We start from the raw sequence: 24621 nt of genomic DNA on the forward strand, positions 1-24621 counted from the left end.
TGCAAGTAAACAGGTTCAAGTCCAATTCAAGTCCCAAGTTATTGGTGTAAAAGTCCAAGTCAAGTCTAAGTCTCTGAATATTTTTTCAAGTCAAGTCAAAAGTCTTAATATTAATGACTCGAGTCTGACTCGAGTCCAAGTCATGTGTCAAACCCTAGCCTGTCATTCATCCACTACTTTTTACACAGACTTATCAAGTGCAAATTTGAAAATTAAACTATAGATTGAACCCTGTAAAACCATAACAATGCCCAGAACAATGCCCATAACAATGATCATAACAATGCCCAGAACAATGACAAGAACAATGCCCAGAACAATTACCAGAACAATGCCCAGAACAATTACCATAACAATTACCATAACAATGCCCAGAACAATTACCAGAACAATGTCCAGAACAATGACTATAAAATTACCATAACAATGCCCAGAACAATTACCAGAACAATGACCATAACAATGACCATAACAATGCCCAGAACAATGCCCAGAACAATTACCAGAACAATTACCAGAACAATGCCCATAACAATGACCATAACAATGACCATAACAATGACCAGAAAAATGACCAGAACAATGCCCAGAACAATGCCCAGAACAATGCCCAGAACAATTACCAGAACAATGCCCATAACAATTACCATAACAATGACCAGAACAATGACCAGAACAATGCCCAGAACAATTACCAGAACAATGCCCAGAACAATGCCCAGAACAATGCCCAGAACAATGCCCAGAACAATTACCAGAACAATGACCATAACAATGACCAGAAAAATGACCAGAACAATGACCAGAACAATGCCCAGAACAATTGTTTGTGTGTGTAAGCTATAAACATCGAAAAACAAAATTTTGTATGTGTGCACGTGTGTGTGTACGTATGTATCAATATTCTGCAGAAAAGTTTGTGTTACAGATGGAGAGGGCTAGGGTAGGGTGTGTCTGTGTGTGTGTGGTAGATGTATGTGTGTGGGTATATGTATGTGGTGTGGTGGGTGTGGGTGTATGGGAGTGTGGATTGGTGTGTGTGTGTGTGTGTGTGTGTGTGTGGTAGGTGTATGTGTGTGGGTATATGTATGTGGTGGGTGTGGGTGTATGTGTGTGGGAGTGTGGATTGGTATGTGGGTGGGTGGGTGGTTGGGTGTGTGTGGGGGTTTGTGTGTGTGTATACGTATGTATCAATATTCTGTGGCAAAGTTTGTATTCCAGATGGAGAGGGCTTGGGTAGGGTGTGTGTGTGGTAGGTGTATGTGTGTGGGTATATGTGTGTGGTGTGGTGGGTGTAGGTGGGTGGGTGTGTGTATGTGTGTGGGAGTGTGGAATGTTGTGGGTGGGTGGGAGGATGGGTGTGTGTGGGTGGGTTGGTACTTGGGTGTGTGTGGTTGGGAGTGTGGATGGGTGTGTGTGTGGGAGTGTGCATGGGTGTGTGTTTGTGTGGGTGGGTGTTTGGGTGTGTGTGGTGAGTCACACCTTTTATGTGATGGGAGCAACAGCAAGTATTCTATGCCGGGTCAGTGGTGACCCGTAACACCATGAAGGGTACTTTTGAATTTGAGACATTTTAAAATTTACTAAAATTATAAAAATGCCTTTATTGTGTTAAAATAGCTGTTTCTGAAGATCTCAAGAAATCCTATTCCAATACAAAAAAGCAAACAGTACTTTTTACACACCTGAACTTTGAAAACGGGTCAAAATTGACCCCAACACGATATAAGGGTTAAGCTTGTTGGCTAACTCATTAGCATGTTTAGCAGCAGGTGTCGGCTCTCAAATGTCTAGCCTGGCTGCAGATATTTGTTACAATCAAGCAAGATGTCTTTACAAGAAGGCAATGCTCCCTGTGTGCACAAGCGTGTAGAAGGGTAGAGTAAGGGAGGGGCTTTGGAGGGAGGGGTTATAGAAGGAGGGGTTTTGGAGGGAGTGGTTATAGAGGGAGGGGCTTTGGTGGAAGGGGTTATAGAGGGAGGGGTTTTTGAGGGAAGGGTTATAGAGGGCGGGGCTTTGGAGAGAGGGGTTATAGAGTGGTTTTGGAGAAAGCATTTGGAGAAAGGAGGGCATTGAAGGAACCACTTTGGTGACTCAGTCTAGCAGAAGTTATCAAGAACTCTAACATCGGTTAGTGTCCAAATGTCAGCTGCGCCTCCGGCTGGAAGCTTAGAAGGAACACACAAGCATTTCTGGAGAAGAGGTCCCAGAAGCATCAGAGAAAGCTTGTCATCTCATGACAGCACAGTGTATTCCATTCATGCTGGTCCCACTGAAGAAGCTTCACCTCACCTGCCTTTTGGTTCTAGCTCTTTCAGGCAAGCTTTCAGACCCCTGAAGACAGGACAGCTTTGACAGCGACAGGAAGGCTTTCGGCGGGAAAGGGAGCTGAGTTCCTGTCAGCTGCTGCCTTACCTGTGCACTTTTTAGGGCTTCCGGGCCTCTTGCCATGCATTCCTAGCTTGCAATTGAAGTTTTCCTCCCAGAATTCTGCAAACCAGACGTTCCTCCTGTTGTTAGACAGAGATCGGCTTCGGAAGTAGCGGTCAAAGGCTGTGGAAGAGAGGAGCGTGTAGGGAAAGAGGGAGAGAAGGAAAGATGAGAGAGGGAGAGTGTGAGATAGAGGGGGAGAGACAGAAAGAGAGAGAGAGGGAGGGAGGGAGAGGAGAAGGAAATTGTGGGATGAGAGGGACAGGGTAGACAGAGAGAAAGAGGGGGATAAAGAGAGAGAAAGAGGGGGATAGAGGGGAAAGAGTGGGAGAGAGAGAGAGAGAAAGAGAGAGAGATAGAAAGAAAGAGACGTTACCTCCCCATAGTACACACAATGTAGCATAACACCACTAAAGAAAAAGGAAATGCTTTGACTGTAGGTCAGGACAGTAGTAGGTTGTCTTTGCTGTACTGCTATACAGGATAGTAATAGGTTGTCTTGGCTATACTGCTATACAGAACAGTAGTAGGTTGTCTTTGCTGTACTGCTATAAAGGACAGTAGTACACTTGCCTTTAAAGAGGACTAAGATGGCAGAAGCCATTTGTGCACAGGGCACTAGTCCACTAGTCCATCCTAAAACCAGCAGACTGGGTTGTGAGTGAGTGAACCTCCTCTGGAGAACCTGAGGCACAGGGAGAAAGCTTAACCTCCACAGAGACCACAGCCAAACCCGGGTCAAAGCCAGGCCACACCCGGGTCAAAGCCAGGTCAAACCCGGGTCAAAGCCGGCTCAAACCTGGGTCAAAGCCAGGTCAAAGCTGAGTCAAAGCTGGGTCACTGGAGCTGTGCAACAGCAGTGCACCCCCACAACATCCCTGTATATCTGCGAACTATTGACACCCAGCAGAACCTTGTACTGAACTGTAAAGTGAAGTGAGAATGTTTCATTTATATGCTGGCAAACAGGATTTTTTTTCAATAAGAAATCAAGAACTGACTTGACACTCAGGTTAGGGGTTAGGGGTTAGGGTTATAGGTTAGGGGTTGGGGTTAGGGTTATGGGTTATGGTTAGTGCACAGACAGTGAAGGTCAACTCTTTTGATCACAACCAAGCACTATATATCCCATCTGAATTGATGGACGTGTGATTGTTTTACATCAGTTTTATGTTACACCATGCATTATGTTATTTTGTTGGTAGGAGGTTCTAGGGTTTGTGATCCTCCAGTAACTGTGTGCTCTGTGATAAACACCACCAGTTCAGATTAACCTCAAACATATACAAGCCTTGTATAGCATGTACAAGACTTGTGTCTACCATGTCTCCACTATGTCTCTGCCATGTCTCCAATATGCATCTGCATCCTTGTCTCTACTGTGTCTCTACCACTTCTCTGTGCTGCCTTTACCATGTATCATCTTGTCTCTGTCCTGTGTTCACAGTTGAGGGTTTTCCATCCACCGAGTTTTTGCGCATTTTGAAAATGCGCATGAAAAAAGCTGGATGGAAAAAGACCAAAATTCGAAAAAAGCCCCAAATATCGCAAAAAGATTTTTACGCTAGGAGGAGGTGGAAAAGTTAGACTATCGCATCGCCAAAATTCGGAAAAACTGGATGGAAAAGGGTTTTTCGCATAAACGATGACGTATCATGCCTCAAGTCATGTGATTCTGTACATGATCGCGATGTAAAGATGGCAAATGCATACAAAAACAGTTCTGGAGAGAGCAAAAATTGAATTTTACTTCTCCATGTATAGAAAAGAAAAAGAAAAAAATGTTTCAAAACCTCAACGTGCAAAAATGCGTAACGCCCAGATGGACGTAAAACCACTATTGTTTGGCGTCCTCTCACGTGATCTAAAGTTTATTCGCATAACTGTAATGAATGGAAACAAGGCTTAATTCGCATTTTTTTCTGCCGAAACTTGGAAATTGCGCATTATTTTTTCGAAAGGTTTGGATGGAGGTATGTCTCTGTTCTGTCTCTACCGTGTCTCTACTGTATGTCTATCCTGTCTTTACTATGTCTCAACTATATCTCTGTCCTGTCTCTATGGTGCCTCTGTCCTGTTTGTATTGTGTCTTTGTCCTACCTCTATGAAGTCTCCTCTGTGTCTCTACCTCGTCTCTGTCCTGTCTCTGTCCCCTGTCCATCCTCTACTGTATTTCTGTCCAATATCTGGCATGTGTTGTATTTTTGCATATGACTCTGTCATTTGTATGTTGACTAAGCCTCTTCACCAGTCTGGCTGTGCTGACTCACAGACCACCAGCAATGTCTGAACAGACGTTGTGAACAGACACTGTGGTGAAAGAAGTGTTTGTTGTCTGTTCATTTCTGATTGCCAGTGTACTTTCCATCAGGCAATTGTCCTAGTTAAGAAACGTCATCTGGAAGATCAAGAATATTTGCATTGTAGTAAACGTCTAACAATACTCTTAGAAGTCTTATTCTAAATGCTAATGTGTGAAATCTCAGCTGTAAAGAGAAGTCACCATGTTTAATAGATGAGGTAGTATTTTTATATACTTTTAAGGAAGTTATTGTAGAGGACGCAATTGTTGTCCCTGTTGCCAGACTGTCCCTGTAACCCAGGGGTGGGCAATTAATTTTTACAAGGGGCCACATGAGAAACCTGAATTGTGTCAGAGGGCCACACAAACAATAATGACGTCATCACAGTGGCTCCGCCCACCTCACGCAAACTTGCGCGAACGGCGGAGGCAATTATACTTGCCGCGTCATATTCAGTGCAGTGTTCTCCGAAACGATGTGTGTTGGTATAAAGAAACACCCTTCAAAAACAGGGGAAGGAACATTTACCTGACCAATTTTAATGTTGCTTTTTGTTTCAGATTTGAAAAGTGCTGGAATTTAGGCTAAATACTTGAAAATGTTTGAAATTGTAACTACTTCGTTTTACAACAAATAGCCATCTGAATGAACAGTTTTCTTGTATTACGTTAACAAATACGAGCCTCTTGTAATTCCAGGATGAAACATGAGAGAATGTGAAGACGTTAAGATTGGGCGTTTTGAAAATAAACAACAATTAAATAATGTGATAAAAAAGCGAATTATTTTGGATCATTTCGAATATGTATAAATATTTAACTTAATTAAATTTAACGTGCTGGGAAATATTGAAATGGACCATGAAAGTGATGTATAAATGCTTTAATTCCACCTTGTAAAGGTGTATGAACCCTGCAAACATGACTTTGTTCATTGCGCTGAAGCGCTGTGTGGGCGCGAAATTACAAAATTCGAGAGGTGCACGACCTTGCGAATCAACAGCGCGTGAGGCCCTCCGCCACCGCGATTACATAATTTTCGCCGCGTGGACCCTCGCGCCGCGTCAATTATAAACCTGGCTTAAACCTAGCTTTAAAGCACTTCTACGGCACTTTCAAGGTCCATTTCAATACTTCCCAGCTGACTCAGGTTCTCTCTAAGCTCGGTTTCTGGAACGGAAAACCTGAGCTTTCGTTAACTCTGAGTTTACTTACCCGCTTTCTGGAACACCCCCCTGTTCAGTCAGCTATTTGTTGTGAATCGAAATACAGTTACAATTTCAAGCATTTTCAAGTACTTTAGCCTAAATTCCAGCACATTTCAAACCTGGAACACAATGCACAATTAAAATTCGTCACGTAAATTTTCCGCCGTTTGCGGAGGTTCGCGCGAGGTGCAACGTTCACTCCCAAAAGTATAAATTCAGCCTTAACTTGTCGCTGATCACCTACAGTGTTTCTCGCACAGCTCACACACACACACAGGTACGTCCACACGGAATTAACACAAACGTAGCGCTTTCAAAATAAAAGCGTCACAGTTGTATTGCACGCACGGCATAGATATTTGTTTCATTTATGATTAGCCTCTCGCGGGCCGGACAGGGACGCACAACGGGCCGGATGTGGCCCGCGGGCCGTAGTTTGCCCAGGTCTGCTGTAACCAGATTGTCCCTGTAACCAGATTGTCCCTGTTACCAGACTGTCCCTGTTACCAGACTGTCCCTGTAACCAGATTTTCCCTGTTACCAGACTGTCCCTGTTACCAGATTGTCCCTGTTACCAGACTGTCCCTGTATTCTGAGCGCTGGCAGTGCTTTATTATCTGTGTACTTTGTTATTTTCTTTTCAAGCATCACTGGCCATATTTGTGAAATCACAAAAAAACTCAGTCACCTGCATTCACTGCCCTGGTTTGCTATGGTCAGCTCAAGTGCTCTAAGTTGAACTGAGATCTTGACATATACAGAAGGCTGTTGAGTATCTCCAATGTTAAGATGTAAACTAGAGGCTTAAAATAGAAGATCCACAGCTCTGCTTACATCTGTCAAGGCACAGCAACTGAAAGCTGCTAACCAATTAATCTCACCGTTCTGCAAGTGATTTAAACAGCTGACAGGTTATAGAGGAAATGGGGCAGCTCGTACTATACAGCAGTATTACTCCTGTTATTGCCCCAGTGCTTGTGAGGGGGCAGCTCATACTATACAGCAGTATTACTCCTGTTATTGCCCCAGTGCTTGTGAGGGGGCAGCTCGTACTATACAGCAGTATTACTCCTGTTATTGCCCCAGTGCTTGTGAGGGGGCAGCTCATACTATACAGCAGTATTACTCCTGTTATTGCCCCAGTGCTTGTGAGGGGGGAGCTCATACTATACAGCAGTATTACTCCTGTTATTGCCCCAGTGCTTGTGAGGGGGCAGCTCATACTATACAGCAGTATTACTCCTGTTATTGCCCCAGTGCTTGTGAGGGGGGAGCTCATACTATACAGCAGTATTACTCCTGTTATTGCCCCAGTGCTTGTGAGGGGGGAGCTCATACTATACAGCAGTATTACTCCTGTTATTGCCCCAGTGCTTGTGAGGGGGGAGCTCATACTATACAGCAGTATTACTCCTGTTATTGCCCCAGTGCTTGTGAGGGGGGAGCTCATACTATACAGCAGTAGAACTCCGGTTATTACCCCAGTGCTTGTGAGGGGGGAGCTCATACTATACAGCAGTATTACTCCTGTTATTGCCCCAGTGCTTGTGAGGGGGCAGCTCATACTATACAGCAGTATTACTCCTGTTATTGCCCCAGTGCTTGTGAGGGGGGAGCTCATACTGTACAGCAGTAGAACTCCGGTTATTACCCCAGTGCTTGTGAGGGGGCAGTAAATCATTAACTGCAGGTCTGTTTCTTTTAAAATTACACTTTAAAATACAAAAAAATGAGAATTTGTACTGCTGTACTTAGCGGACCAAAAGCAGCAGGCTTTGCTAAAATTGTGCAAATACAATCTGAATTTCGATCTGAACGTTTTCCAGTGTGAATGTCCCACAGACTGACAGCTGCTACAACGCTGATACATGAGTGTGTTCCTGCTGTCTTCCGTCCCCCTCAGACACCATCACTCAACATATCAGAGAACAACACCAATGAGAAGCTTTCCATCAGCTGAGGCTAGGGACAAATCTGAGACGAATCTGAGACAAATTTGAGATTAATCTCCAGTCAGGCCTTGCTACAGAGCAAAGCCTGAGACAAATGTAATCAGACTGAGTATTTGTTTTGTAATACTGTAGGCAGACAGTTGAAATGCTCCCAGTAATTAAAATATAGCCAATGAAGACTATAATGTGCATGACTCTCGGGAAGTTAAGCAACACTTTTGGTTAAAGCTTTTTAGTAAACACCAGTGTTCTGCCTCCCCTACAATTATCTCCATTTCTCCCAACAGTCACAACAAATTATCCATGTTTTCCAGACACTGCAGCCTTGTCTTCAAACACTGCATGAAAGAGGCATGTCCCAAAGACTTGTCTTCAAAGAGAAAGAGAAAAGGCAGACCCCGGAATGCAACTTTGATCAAATTTGGACCTAAACCTGCTTCAACCTGCCTGTGAAGTTCCTGAAGTAACACTGCTTCAGTTCTCCATTATTCTTTATCGCCCTGTCTGCTCATGATCCCCCCCCCACTCATGTACCACTCACACCCCCCCCCTCCCCACTCATACCCTCCCCCTCACACCCCCCCATTACACCCCTCATAACCCCCCCCCCCCCCCCCCCTCACGCCCTCCTCCCCAGTGGCTCCTCTTACCGTCCACAGAGGCTCGTTTGGGCAGGATGGTGATAGCCCCCTCAGCCACTTGCTCCTGCTGCACCACAGGTGAGATCTTCGAGCCCCAGCTGTCTGATCCCACCCACAGGAAGTGTCCTGTCTGGCTGCTTCTTTTAGCTGCATTCAGCACTCGTCTGCAGAGAAAAGCACACGTACAGATACAGCTCTACATAATGTAGGATGCCAGTCTGCCTTCTTCTCAGAGCTGTCCATAACTGGACAGTCTTTCTTATCTAATCAGTTCACCCTGTGTGCCAAGCAGATACTAAAACACTTAACAAAGCTCTCCAGAGCTCCACCTGAGGGGGGTGGATTACCTAAGCAGCTCAGTGGAGCTCCATTGGGTCCAATAGAACCGGACCGAGACGAGAAATAAGACCGCGTCCGTCCGCCCAGGCCCAGAAGGGTCTTGCTGTCTTCTCCACCATTAGCTGTTTTTTCCTTCACTCTGGGGTGACGTAAGGCTTGCATGGCGCACGCATAAGTGGCCATTTAGATAAAGAGGAGGCGCTGTGCAGGCAGGCGGATGGTAGCGGCACTCAGACAGAGCTGTAGCGTTAATGGAAGCATTGTGTCCTTTGGCTTTTCTTTATTTACTTCATCTCTCTCTCTGTCTCTTTATATCACTGCCAGTGTTTTTGGACTTCTGTCCATTCCTGCATCTCCCACTCATAGAGACTTTTACAGGCGTCAACACTGACTGCTATAAAGCAAGTTTTTGTGGGCACCAATCAAATGAACAAACAGATTCTCGTCATGGGCACAGACACACAAATGCTCAGTGCATACTCTCACACGTGAGTAAATATGCTAACACACACAAACAAACACACACACACACACACACACACACACACACACACACACACACACACACACACACACACACACACACACACACACACACACACACACATGCACACACACACACACACACACACACACACACAAGCCCAGAAATACAGCTGGGGGATACCTGATGTCATCTTCGTTTGCAAACATTATGACGGCACGGGCGTTGGGCGTCTCCAGCAAACGCATTATTATCTTATCGAATTCACCTGGCTTTGGCTCTCGTGGAATCTTTAGTGACTGAGCAATACACACTCCACCTGTGAGAGAGAGAGAGAGAGAGAGAGAGAGAGAGAGAGAGAGAGAGAGAGGAAGAGAGAGAGAGTTTAATGAAACAGCAAGGAATTACAACCCCATTTTAGAGGTGAAAATATAGTAGAAGAGCTTAAGTGAGACTCAATCATTCCAACAGCCCCTCAATCACCTCACTGCTACAATTTAAACGATTTATTCTGAATTTAAAACAGTAAAGTTACACAAACAGTGCTTGACAGGCCATATTAAGTTGGACAGGGCCATATCTCATGTCCGATGTACACTGTAATATGCGGCCGCCCCCCTCCAGGGCGCTGTTACACCGTCAGTGTCCTCCATTGAGATGAATGATAGCCCTCCTCCTTGCTGGAGCAGAACCTCTTATGGTTACAGTCCATTTAATGAGCATCTGTGCCTAATTCAGGGCCCTGGCTCACAACATGTAATCAGGAAGCCGTTCTTCACACATTCTTCTGTCCCAACAACAAATAGTAATTAGCCCTAATTAATGTCCCGTTCAAGGGTAATCACCAATCTGTTACACGCACAGTGCCCCGCCTCTGGCTCCGCCCCTCTCACTACATCCCTCTAGGTGCTGTGATGTGGACCATTTCTAGGGTGTCGTCCATTTTTAGGGTGGCATCGGAAAACCTCACTTATAATATTCTGTTAAAATTGCTGAACATGCTGCTGAAAAAGAGCTGTTACAACAGGGGAACTGAATTAGCCAGAGCCATTTTTGGTGGTGGTCTGCTAAATCAGATGTTGTGGTTTCTGGCTGTGGGTGGTCTGGTCGTTGTGGGGATCCCAGACTGAACCAGAATATCACTGCTGCTCTGGGTTCTTCCATCACTCTGCATGAACCGCATGAACTTTCAGGCACTGAACGAAGCTGGACAGACGGGGCAGGAGATGCTGCGGTGTCTTAACACAATGCTTTTCCATTTTGTTCTGATCGTCTTCTAATGCACTTCCTGCACGGCTGCTGTATGGAGCTCACGCCCCAGCTGCACCAGCAGACATCAGCACTGCAGCGTCTCTCAGGGAAGAACTGGGAGGGCTTGACTTGAAATAAGTGGCACTGAGAGAACAGCCCCACCTGCTGGCGGCTTATGTCACTGCCCGCCATAGAGTGCTGAAGTGTCTCAGAGCAGGAGTGCAGCTCCTCCCACACACATAACAACAAATAAACAGATCTAGGATCAGCCGTCTTATTCCTTACATACACAACCATGCGAGCATAGAATTTTTTTTTCTGAGAAGCATCAGAAGTTGAGAAGATGGACTCAACCACTGGAAAACCCATGTGTCTATTCTCCACACCCCCCACAGGGGCTTTAGTAAACAAGCCAGACCCAGCTCCTGAGGTCCAGCCCCGCCTCCATCAGTCTCAGCCAGCCCCGCCTCCTACAAACCAAGCCTAACTGATGTCCCACAGTCCAAGTCTGATGACTACATAGAGAAGTGAATGTGCCTTGTTTGATTTTGTCTGATAATTAAACGATCTATCTTCTCTCTCGGCACCAGAGACCACAGCACTTTTTCTATTAATTTTTAATTCTTTGATTATCAGCGCTTTATGAATGATGCATTATAATGTCCCATCCACCCTGCCTTCTCTCATCCACACAGAGGCCCAGGTCAAGGGTCCTTCTAGCTGCTGGACGCTGAAATATTTGTGATGTGTCTCAATTTTTGTTGAGTAATTAACCATCCTTGACTTATTCCTAAATAAACATTTGAAATTAACATTTCTAAAAACATAATTATACATTAATCTCACCCTTGTTTCTTCTACTGTTATATATTTGAAAATAAAAAAGATAAGTCAACCAAACCAACAGCATCCAGTGTGCTCAGGAGGGCCTGAACACTACTGCAGTGCTTTGGCAAACCCTAACTCACAAGGCCATGATCATGAGGGTGGCTGTTCAGGACTAAATGACAGAAATGAATACCATAAACATGCATTTGTGTGTGAGCTAGGAGACATATGCTTAATGGAGTTTTGATTCATCCCACATTAGCATCGACGTGACAGTGCGTGTTCCAGGCGGTAATGGCACCAGCCAGTGCACACAACTGCTTCTGGTGTCGTCTGTTACCCTGCAGACAGCTCCTTCTCTGTTTGTATGTGCTGACAGCCCAGATGAAACCCTCTCCACAGACGAGGGTCGTACTGGGGCTGCTGGCGTGGCTAATGGGACTGGGAGGAAGGTCTGGGCTACCAGAGGTCCAACACATGATGGACCTGCACTGTGACATCATCAGGAAGAATTTCACCTGGCCAGAGGAGCCACTTCGCATTCCCAACCTCATTAAAGGGGGCAGCTAATCATAGGAGACTTGCAACAGGCTCTGGAGAGGAAGCCAAACAGAACAGAGCAACTGTAGATGATTAATCTCTTGTGAGGGGGGGGGGGGGGGGGGGGGGGATGCTTGTGGTTGGTTGGTTCTTTTCCTAGTTAGTGAATGCTTTTCCTCTGAGGAGACTGGGAGGCTAATTCCGATAAACAGACAGCAGTGTGGTAGAATTAAGCACAGCACACACACACTGGCAGTGTGTTTACTCAACACCACACTTCCACCACCTACGCACACACACACACACACACACACCCGCATCTAAAATGTTACAATACAAAGCGGGTCCTCCTACACACACACCGCATGCCATTTTCACATACGACGCACATATTCTGCACCATACGGTTACATTACGAGTCACAGTGCTGTTTAGAAAATGACAATCTGTGTAAATAAATTGCATGAAACCCACAAATACCATTTGACACAGCGCCTCCTCCTTCACTGCTCGATGAGCATAACGGGTTGTGTGAGTTCCTTCTGAATGGGGACCACGCTGCCGCGGAACAATGATGATCAATACTAACCCCACTGCTGCCGCTGACTACAGCACTGCTGCCCTGGAAACTGACCTGTTCAACAAAAGACGGGATCATGTACTGCGACTTCAGCATTTCCTAAACCACCTACAGACAGTACCCCCATTACTACAGTCTGTACCCCCCATTACTACAGTCTGTACCCTCATTACTACAGTCTGTACCCTCATAACTAGTCTGTACCCTCATTACTACAGTCTGTACCCCATTACTACAGTCTGTACCCTCATTACTACAGTCTGTACCCTCAATACTAGTCTGTACCCTCATTACTACAGTCTGTACCCTCATAACTATAGTCTGTACCCTCATTACTACAGTCTGTACCCTCATAACTATAATCTTTACCTTCATTATTACTATCTGTACCCTCATATCTATAGTCTGTACCCTCATTACTTCAATCTGTACCGTCATAACTACAGTCTGTACCCTCATTAGTACAGTCTGTACTCTCATAACTAGTCTGTACCTTCATTAGTACAGTCTGTACCCTTATAACTATAGCCTACAACTACACCGTGAGGTATTGCGTTCACATAGAAGGTTTTCCGAACAGAGAGGCTACCGTTCCTGCTGATGTCAGAGAGGAGGTGGTGGGCAGACGAGGTAATATTCTGAAAGACTCTTCACTATGGCGCTCTGCTACTGTGCCAAGGACGGCGTGACCGGCCAAACATTCAGCAGTGCCATCGATAGCACTGATCAATCCTGCGTGACGTCTCGGGGGAAGCTGGAGACGGTTAACAGGTAAAGCAAGGACACGCGGTGGCGAGAGAGCAGGCTTGAGGCTATTAAAAACGACTCCCAGCAGCCTGAAGGTCACAGCCCAGCTCACTATCCAAAGATGGAAACCTTTCATTTTCTCCTGCTAAGTTGGAGCGAAGGCCGTACACTGTTCTTCTCTGTGAGGGTCATCAGTGAACGAGTCAGGGGATTTGTTCTGTGTCAGGGTTTGAATTCATCTCATCTTCCCCTACACTCACAAAAACCAATAAGTATGCACACTGCTCCAACAGAGCCTGGACTTCCCCACACAAACTTTAATCCTGCCTCACGCCTCAGCCTGCCTGGGCTGAACAGAGAGAGGAACCCTGCACTGTATCCCCTCTTGGTGATCTGTCATTTTAAACAAACTCTAACCAGTGCAGGCATAGCGACACCTGTGGAAGTGACAGTGTGTGATTAGAGCTCAAAGAGTGATGGGTTAGACTCAAGAAAGAGGTGAACACCACACATGAAGTAGAGGAGGCGTTAAGCATCAGATCTGTTCTTAGCGATATCCGCAGTATGCAGAGACCTCCTCTCCATCTGTGGAAAAAGAATGTTCGAACAGATTCCAGAGCTGCCAGGCAGGAATCAGCTGGTTACCAAACACTCCACATGTGTGGGCATGAGCACACACCACACAACACACCTCCACACAACCCCAACCCAACACATCACAGCCAAAGGACACACACCCCACAAGTCAACATGCAACTGGCAGTGATATAACGCCTCCAGAGCAGTGTGAAATATCACTGTCTCTCAGTCAGGCAAGCATGGCTCTCCATGTTATGATGCATGTCCATTATGAGGAACGGCTCTCCTTAGACGTTTCATCATAGCGCTGAACATCACGTCTGCTTTTCTCAAGCTCCAGATAAGATCACAGTCACTTCCGCAAACGTTATGATGCAATCTAGTCATGAATTTATTCCTGCAGTTGACGTTGAACTCTACTCAAACTCTCACTCACTGTCTTTATCTTTCTGTCTCTCAAATCTCTCTCTCCCTCTCTCTCTGTCTGTATCTTTCCCATTCTCAGTATCTCTCCCTCTCTCTCTCAAATCTCTCTGTATCTGTCTTTCCCTGTCTCTCTGTCCCTCTCAAATCTCTCTCTCTCTCTCTTTTACTCACTGCTTTCATAAAATGTTTACCAATTTGCCATATGCAATTTTTTTCTTTTTCTTTTTTTGGCTGCCAGGACTAATGTGTTTTTTGCAATGCTATGCAGTTCAAATATTGACATTTCCACATTTTGTAATTGCCCTCAGCATCCCTGCAGAGACACGCCCCTCATGAACAGGTGGGGTTCAGATGCGGGTTGCTGAGGTGGACCACGGTCAGAATAAGCAGAGATCATCTGCAGCTTCAGCGGTCAAACAGGCCAAACTGGACCACACGTCAGGTTTCCAGGTTCCTCCTTCCAGCCTGAGAAAAACCAAAAACCTCACACTGAGCTGCCCCAAAAACCCAACACTTAGCCGCCCCAAAACCCAACACTCAGCTGCCCCAACAACCTAACACTCAGCTGCCCCCAAAAACACAACGCTCAGCTGCCACAAAACCCCAACACTCAGCTGCCCCAACAACCTAACACTCAGCTGTCCCCAAAAACACAATGCTCAGCTGCCTCAAAACCCCAACACTCAGCTGCCCCAACAACCTAACATTCAGCTGCCCCAATAACCTAACATTCAGCTGCCCCAATAACCCCACACTCAGCTGCCCCAACAACCTAACATTCAGCTGCCCCAATAACCTAACATTCAGCTGCCCCAATAACCCAACACTCAGCTGCTCTCCCAACAACCCCACACTCAGCTGCCCCAACAACAACAATTCTCCAGAGCAGATATGTCTCAGACTCACATGAGACAACCAAATGTAGATTCTGTAAAATGCCTCAAAGATCGATGCTCAGTGCCGATTGCATCGGTGTGGAGAGCGAACAGCATTTAGATAGAGAGACGGCCTGTGGGGTTCCTCTCGTATGGGCATACAGACACGTACAAAATCACTGCTACCAAAATCACTGCTACCAAAATCAGACTTGAAATGCTGAGGCACAAATCAAAAGCCACGTGAGTCTTGATCAATATTTGATTGATCTTTTGAATTATTTGATTGATCTTTTGAATTATTAAAAGACAATTTTGCTGGCAGCTGAAATTGTAGCAAATTTCTTTTAAAACTCGTCTACACTGGTTTGTGTGAAAGACCTTCCACAATACCTTCCTGTCACCCTAAGCCGTGACTTCATTATTACACGTGCAGTATCGCCTGCTGCAGCCGTCTGTTATAGATGAGAGAATGGAAGTCATTATGAGGCAAGATCGGGGCTGCCTGCACCACAATGCCTGCCACAGAAACACCACTGCTAACTTTAATAGCTATGCTATCACTTTTCCACAATCAGCATATTAATTCACCTACCAATCAGAGCTACACAATACTGAACATCTCACTCACAGCAGTATTCCATAGAATAAGCCAGGAACCCAGCCCTCACCTTCAGGAGGGGCATGTTGGTCTTCACAAGATGTTGGACAGTAGGTCCTTTAAAGAATGATTTCTGAGTGGGCTGTTCATGTTAAAATGCTCTTTTATGGTGTTCCATTCAGCAGTGAGAACACTGTGATAATACTCCTGACACAATGAATCTGGACAGCTCTCCAGTAGCAAGGGCTTGTCAAGCACACGTGCCATTAGTGGAAGTTTAAGGAGACGAGGAAGGAAGTCTCACGACTGCAGAATAGCACCTGCCCACTTACACAACAGACACCTCATTCACCGGGTTAGACAACACAAAGAGAGCTGCATGTCAGTCTGAATTATCCTGCTTCTTGAAGAAATAGCAAGAAGGCTAAACTCAGTGTGACGGAGGAGTTAACATGCCAGTACTGTATCTCAGGAAGCTTCCACTTAGCGCTTATCAGCAATGCTCTGCTCCTATTTATTTATTTATTTATTTTTGCTGTTAAAGTTTACAAATGAAAAGACAGAGCCAACATAAAATACAGAATGTCATCTTTTGTTTCTGAGCAGGCAGCACTTTCTAAAGTAGATATAATTGTATGCTGTATGTACAGGCACTTTCTAAAGTAGATATAATTGTATGATGTGTGTACGAGTGTATGTGGTGTGTGTAAGAGTATACATGGTGTGTGTAAGACTATGTGATGTGTACGAGTGTATGTGGTGTGTGTAAGAGTGTACATGGTGTATATGAGAGTGTACATGGTGTGTATGAGAGTGTACACGGTGTGTATAAAAGTGTATGTGTTGTGTGTGATTGTACGCGATGAGTGTAAGAGTATGTGGTGTGTGTAAGAGTGTACATGGAGTGTGTAAGACTGTGGTGTGTAAAAGTGTATGTGGTGTGTGTAAGTGTGTACATGGTGTGTATAAGAATGTTTGAGGTGTGTATGAGTGTACATGCTGTGTGTAACACTGGTGTGTGTGAGAGTGTGTGGTGTGTATGAGTGTACATGGTGTCTATGAGTGTACATGGTGTGTGTAAAACTATGTGGTGTTAGTAAGAGTGTATGTGAGGTTTGTAAGAGTGTATGTGGTGTGTGTAAGAATGTACATGATGTGTGTAAGACTATGTGGTGTGTAAGAGTGTACATGGTGTGTATAAGAGTGTACATAAAGTGCATAAGAGTATATGTTGTGTGTGTTAGAGAGTATGTGGTGTGTAAGTGTATGTAGTGTGTATAAGATTGTAAATGGTGTGTGTAAGAGTGTACATAGTGTGTATGAGAGTATATGTTGTATGTGTAAGAGTGTATGTGGGGTGTGTCAGGGGTGCCCACAAGGTTTCAGCTTGCAAGCTACTTATAAGATGACCAAGTCAGAAAGATCTACCTACCTACCTATATGTGTCGATCGTTGCCGGGGGGATGGGGGGGGGGGGGGGGGGATAAGTGTAAGAGTGTAAGTGGTGTGTGTAAGTGTACATGGTGTGTATAGGAGTGTACATTGTGTGTGTAAGAGTGTACATAGTGTGTATAAGAGTGTACATTGTGTGTGTAAGAGTGTACATGGTGTGTATAAGAGTGTACGTGGTGTGTGTAAGAGTGTATGTGGTGTGGAGTACGGACTAAGAGTGTTTTTTGGACATTCTATTCATGTAATGTGTGCTTAATGTAGATTGGATGCAAATACAGGGAAATATAATTTTTAATACCTTGAGTATCTAGAAAGGTGCTATATAAGTTGAATTCATTCATTCATTCAATACAGATAATAAACCAAAAAGGAAATAGTGACACTAACATCAAAGGACCAAACACGTAAGCAAACTACCAATAACTGAAAACACAGCGACGTTACACATTACAGGGAAAACAGACATGAAGCTAAACATACGCTAAACCAGGCTAGACAACAAGAACGTTGAGAACAAGGAATAACAAGTCACAAGGAGGGAAAGCAAACAGTAATCGACAAACAGGAAGACACACACACGGTTTTAAATACATTGACTAAACAAGGAACTAAACTACAGAGAGGTGAAATCAATGACACAAGACAGAGACTGAATGAGGGGCGTGAACAGAACGGAAACAAGGAAACACAAACGGAAACAGACACGAGGGGCATGAACAGAACGCAAACGAAACTAAAACAAAGACACGAAGGGCGTTGCCGTGGGAGCCACAATGCTACGGAGGAGGCGATCGTGACAATGCACACTTAACTAGTGATATTGGTAATACCAGATCTGAGAATACGTTTAAGAATTTATGTGAAGTTCTATTTTCTAATATATGTAAGAATATATCATTCTTTTTTTGGTTGTATGATATATCTAAAACACATGTATGGGGCGATATGTGACAGTGTCCCCTGGTCTGGCTCGTCCAGTTGGACATGTCCAGGATGTATGACAGTGTCCCCTGGTCTGGCTCTTCTTGCTGAACCTGTCCAGGTTGTGTGACAGTCCCCTGGTCTGGCTTGTCCAGTAGGACCTGTTCAGGACATGTGACAGTGTCCCCTGGTCTGGCTCGTCCAGCTGGACCTGTCCATGTCTGCAGCTCTTTGTCTGTCTGTTTTATGATTTCCTTCGGTGTTCCTCCTTTTCACAGGTTGTCATGGTATCGGGTTGCCATGGTGTTCAGGTGTCACATGTTCAGTTGCTCCTCATTTCCCAAATCTGCTGTTATATATTTATATTAGATATATGCGAGAATCTGCCACAAGGGAAGAGAAGAAAGAGCAGTGGAAATTCTGACCCAACAGAACCAACCCAACCTGCCCCAATAGAAACCCCCTCTACCTGCCCCAACAGAACCTCCCCAACCTGTCCCAACAGAACCACCCCAACCTGCCCCAATAGAACCTCCCCAACCTGTCCCAACAGAACCTCCCCAACATGTCCCAACAGAATCACCCAAGCTGCCCCAACAGGACCTCCACAAGCAGCCCCAAAAGAGCCAGTCCAACCTGCCCCAACAAAACCACCCCAACCTGCCCCAACAGAACCACCCCAAGCAGCCCCAACAGAGCCAGTCCAACCTGCCCCAACAGAACCAGTCTAACCTGAGACAACAGAATCCGGCAGCTAAGAGATGTCTGAAGTGCAGATGCTTCACATCAGCATGCTGGCTGTTTGACCTTGTGTTCCAAAGGATTCAGAGGATACAGCTGAATTCATATTAAACAGTTTTCGATGATGTGTTCAAATAATAGTTGTATTCAACTGATTAAATTCTATTAAAATGATAACGTTGTACTCAGTTATAAAGTTGTGTTCAAATGATAAGGTGTAATTTACTGATAGCCGTGTCCAAATAAAGATACAGTACAAAGTGTGAAGTTTAATTCAAATGACAAAGGTTGTGTTAAAATGACAAAATGTGTTTTGTTTCACAGTTCTGTTATGGGAATATAATGTAGCTAATACATATTCCCAGCACAAGACAAAATATTAAAGGCCTTGTGTCGTCCTGCAAAGCAGGTGTGACTGATGAGTGGTGACATGAGGGGGACTCACTGCTTATAAACACATCACTCATCAGGAATGTAGAGATGAACTTGATGCCGTGGTGACACTACCTGCCCCACTGAAGACTGGTGTTTGAACTACTTTAATCTGCATATACACACACATGCACACACATATAGAACACATATATAAAACACACATACATCATCATACACACCCACACACACACACACTCAGGCCTGTAACTGGGGAACACTGCTTTGCGCTGCTATTCTCCTCACTGCAGGGTGTGATTGTGTCTCACCAGCTCTGACTGTGAGAGCCTGGGGACAATAAACCTGTTTAAGATTCCCTGGTAAACCCAGGCTGTGCGAGTAATCTACCCACCTCCGTCTCGTAAAGGTTCTCCTGCAGTGTCCTACACCCCTGACGTAGAGTTCCAGTGTCACCTGACTGCCACACAGGGTGAGGACTTCATGAGTGTGAGTCTTCCCTCAGTCCGTGCATGTGTGTACAGTCAGACTCTATCCAGTCCTCTCTCAGGTTTGTGTGCTGATGTAATTGAATAACTTGTTTATTAATACGCTGATCTGTCAATGTTTTATGACACTGAAAACCCAGTTCATGAGGAGCATCAACAAGATAAGAGAATAAAAGAGAATACAGGGTAAAAACCAGTGGCAGGACCCCCAGAGAATGCAAGACCAGCATCCTTCCTTCTGCCCTGGAGGCTGCTGGGATAGGCTTAGAGTGGCTTGATCTGCTGCTGGGCTCAGAGCTCTAATTGGTTCGCAACAAGTCTCTGCTTGACTGGTGGGTTTCATTATCTGGAGGGAATCAAGTCATGTGAAAGGGATGAATTTAAAACAGCACCAGGTTCTCTCATGTTCCAGTAATCTGACAATGTTATAAGCTGCTTATTTCATAATGATAATTGTTTTGTTGTCTCCGTGAATGATAGCTCAATATCGATTGATAGCTCAATATCGATAGCTCAGTATCATAAAGAAAGGCCAGTAGGCCATTAAAGATGTTTGGATTGTCTGGGTGCAGTTTACATGAAAACCCTCAAAGTGATTCTCCTTAGCACAAAATAGCAGAGAAGCTTGTGATTAAAGCAAATACTAATTTATTTTAGTTAGTTACAGTGTTATTTAAATGATATAGGCGTACTGTTATTTATTTTAAATAATGATCAGGTAATATTACCACCAAAGGAAGGTGACTGGTTTTATGGGGGTTGAATCTGTCTTTCATCTTGCAGGTGTATGAGGACAATCCTGAAGGTGGTTTGCTCATCTGAGCAGATTCAACAGTTCTTCATTCTGACTAATGAGCTCCCGGCTAATGAAGCACGAATCAGTGTTTAAACATCATCTAAATTATAGAGGCGCCCTTGTAATGACGTAACCTGCATTAACATTCCTTACACAGATACGCTGTGCACTGCCATGTTCTCAATGGTAAAGGTACTAATAATTATACTAGGCCAGTCATGTGAAAGACATCTTCTCACAGACAGAGGAAATAAAAACCAGAAGATGTGTAGATGCAGATGCACCCCACTGGCACTAAGCAGGTTGTCCCAGTGAGGCTGGGTATGGTCTTAGTCACCCGGGATATCCCTACAGACTTCACGGGTTAGGGAGGGATGGGCTGCTCAGGGTAGTGCAGTGGGCTGAAGAGCTTAATTCAGTGTGTGCTGTTGGTGTAGTGCACAAAGCCCATGGGAGTGAAGGCACTGAGCAGTGTTAATGGTGGCAGCAGGGCTGGTGTGGGCCACAGAACCACCTGAGTGGGTTTCCATCTGAAGAGGATCTGTGGTTTAATTAAAATGAGCTTGGAGTGGGTCTGGGATGGGAGTTGCGGGCTCAGTGAAACCCAGATGAAGGGAGGAGCCTGCGTGATGAAGGGAGGTGCCTGCGTGATGAAGGGAGGGGCCTGCGTAATGAAGGGAGGAGTCTGCGTGATGAAGAGAGGTGCCTGCGTGATGAAGGGAGGGGCCAGCGTGATGAAGGGAGGAGCCTGCGTGATGACTGCTGAGAGAAGCGCTGTGACGTGGTTTCGTCTGTGGAGTGAAAGGCCAGGAGCCTGTGTGGTTCTCTGATGCTTTGGCTCAGCACTTTGACATCTTTTCCAGTGTATAATGATAAGGAATCTCTCAAAGGTCTGGCTGATGGAAATGACCTCTGCGGTCCTGAGAGAGAGACAGGGGCGAAGACCTGATTCAGAGTCACCTTCTGAACAGCGACAGAGGAGCTTTGGTGAGCACCTGTGTCCTCTGGGAGACAGAGGGCTCAGTTAACCTGTCACATAAGGGAGGGGGCGAAACACAAAGGTGAGGTCAGAGACTATTTGTGCATTGATCATTCTCTGGCTGCCATCAGCTGAAAAGGCTGCTAGAATCTCTATGATATCTGTGCCTCTGTGCTTAGCTGCTGACAGTGTAGATTTATATCATACTATTGACAGTATGAGCTGCACAGACCACCTAACCACACTATACCTGCACCATAGCTACACCCACACACCACCCTACCCACACCTACCCACACCATACCCACACCATACCCACACTACACTCACATATGCTGTACTGTTGGTGTCCGTGGCCTGCCAACAAAACCCATGTTTTACCACAATAAGGGCCATCTAATATTCTGCCAGCACTTCACAAACCTTCGATTGCCAATTGTGGTCTGTCCCAGGCAAACAGGTGTTCATGAAGCATCGTCCCACACTTTCCCAGCCAGCTGGATGAGAGCCACGCCCTCCCAATCCACCCAGGGCTGGAGGACACAGTATGTCTTTGGATTCCAGCAAGCAGAGTTTAACATGGCTTCTGCCAGAGACCCATGAAAGGGAGGCTGGCCCATGCCTCAATGCCCCGCCCCCACTGCCCCGCCCCCACGACATATGCCCTTTAATCTCCCTGCGCATGATGGCGGGGGAGGGAGATTTCCATAGATGCAGTACGTATCCGGAATGCAAATCGAGCTCCACTCATGAATATGTATGTATGAGTGCAGCAGGGAGGCCTGTTTTGAATAATCCCTCCTTCACCCTGAAACACATGCTGGGCATCTGCCTCCTTCATGGGGTGGAGTCTGCAGACCCTTCATCACTCCAGGAAGCCCTGAGAGCCATCACTGAAACACCCAAAAGGCTCACAGGAGAACGCTCCTTCAAGAAGTTACCAAAAACCCAAGTTATACATGTCTGGGGGGTTATTCTTCCACATCTGGGAGTTATTCTTTCACTGCCAGGGTGGGGGGGTAATTCTTCCATGTCCGGGTTATTTCCTTCACGTCTGGGGGATATTCTTTCACATTTGGGAGGTTACTGTCCTCTATGCTATTTGTGGTCTTCTAATTTTTCCTGTGATCTTTGTCATCGTCCTATGTTAAACTAATGCAAAAAAACAAACCCTGCCCCACCCACTTCTGATCACGTGAACAAATCAGTTTTGCCACTGAGATATGTGGTGTGTGAGATATGTGAGGTGCGTAAGATGTGAGGTATGTGAGATATGTGAGGTGTGTGAGATATGTGAGGTGTGTGAGATCCATTAGATGTGAGATGTAAGTTGTGTAAGATATGTGAGATGTGTGAGGTGTGTGAGATATGTGAGGTATGTGAGGTGTGTGAGATATGTGAGATGTGTGAGATATGTGAGGTGTGTGAGATGTGTGAGATATGTGAGGTGTGTGAGATGTGTGAGGTGTGTGAGATGTGTGAGATATGTGAGGCATGTGAGGTGTGTGAGATATGTGAGGTGTGTGAGATCCATTAGATGTGTGAGATGTAAGTTGTGTAAGATATGTGAGATGTGTGAGGTGTGTGAGATATGTAAAGTGTGAGATATGTTAGGTGTGTGAGATGTGTGAGGTGTGTGAGTGTGTGAGATGTGAGGGGTGTGAGATATGTGAGTTGTGTGAGATATGTGAGGTGTGTGAGATACGTGAGGTGTGTGAGATATGTGAGGAGTGTGAGATGTGTGAGGTATGTGAGGTGTGTGAGATATGTGAGATGTGTGAGATATGTGAGGTGTGTGAGATATATGAGATGTGTGAGATATGTGAGGTGTGTAAGATGTGTGAGATATGTGAGGTGAGTGATATGTGTGAGATATGTAAGGTGTGTGAGATGTGTGAGATATGTGAGGTGTGTGAGGTGTGTGAGATATGTGAGGTGTGTGAGATCCATTAGATGTGAGATGTAAGTTGTGTAAGTATGTGAGATGTGTGAGGTGTGTGAGGTATGTGAGGTGTGTGAGATATGTGAGATATGTGAGGTGTGTGAGATGTGTGAGATATGTGAGGCATGTGAGGTGTGTGAGATATGTGAGGTGTGTGAGATATGTGAGGTGTGTGAGATCCATTAGATGTGTGAGATGTAAGTTGTGTAAGATATGTGAGATGTGTGAGATATGTAAAGTGTGTGAGATATGTTAGGTGTGTGAGACGTGTGAGATATGTGAGTGTGTGAGATGTGAGGGGTGTGAGATATGTGAGTTCTGTGAGATATGTGAGGTGTGTGAGATACGTGAGGTGTGTGAGATATGTGAGGAGTGTGAGATGTGTGAGATATGTGAGGTGTGTGAGATATGTGAGATGTGTGAGATATGTGAGGAGTGTGAGATATGTAAGGTGTGTGATATGTGAGATGTGTGAGTTGTGTGAGATGTGAGGTGAGTGATATGTGTGAGGTGTGTGAGATGTGTGAGGTGTGTGAAATATGTGAGATGTGTGAGTTGTGTGATATATGTGAGATGTGTGAGTTGTGTGAGATATGTGAGAGTTGTGTGAGATATGTGAGATGTGTGAGTTGTGTGAGATATGTGAGGTGAGTTATATGTGTGAGATATGTGAGAGTTGTGTGAGATATGTGAGATGTGTGAGTTGTGTGAGATATGTGAGGTGAGTTATATGTGTGAGATATGTGAGATGTGTGAGTTGTGTGAGATATGTGAGGTAAGTGATATGTGTGAGGTGTGTGAAATATGTGAGATGTGTGAGTTGTGTGAGATATATGAGATGTGTGAGTTGTGTGAGATATGTGAGATGTGTGAGATATGTGAGGTGTGTGAGATGTGTGAGATATGTGAGGTATGTGAGGTGTGTGAGATATGTGAGGTGTGTGAGATCCATTAGATGTGTGAGATGTAAGTTGTGTAAGATATGTGAGATGTGTGAGGTGTGTGAGATATGTAAAGTGTGTGAGATATGTGAGATGTGTGAGGTGTGTGAGATATGTAAAGTGTGTGAGATATGTTAGGTGTGTGAGATGTGTGAGATGTGAGGTGTGTGAGATATGTGAGGAGTGAG

The 24621-nt window shown here is 45.1% G+C and overlaps 1 protein-coding gene across 1 annotated transcript in view; it reads right to left on the reverse strand.

The window, feature by feature from the left end:
- The window catches only part of grm8a (glutamate receptor, metabotropic 8a), a 177827-nt gene that overhangs the window by 51803 nt on the left and 101403 nt on the right, over positions 1-24621 (reverse strand). The window contains exons 4-6 of the mRNA XM_077005528.1: positions 9540-9675; positions 8543-8697; positions 2416-2553 (exon numbers count right to left, since the gene is read on the reverse strand). Coding sequence (XP_076861643.1) covers positions 2416-2553; positions 8543-8697; positions 9540-9675 — 429 coding nt within the window. The remainder of the gene's footprint in view (positions 1-2415; positions 2554-8542; positions 8698-9539; positions 9676-24621) is intronic.

Source organism: Brachyhypopomus gauderio, chromosome 5, assembly GCF_052324685.1.
Source record: "Brachyhypopomus gauderio isolate BG-103 chromosome 5, BGAUD_0.2, whole genome shotgun sequence".
NCBI lineage: Eukaryota > Metazoa > Chordata > Actinopteri > Gymnotiformes > Hypopomidae > Brachyhypopomus > Brachyhypopomus gauderio.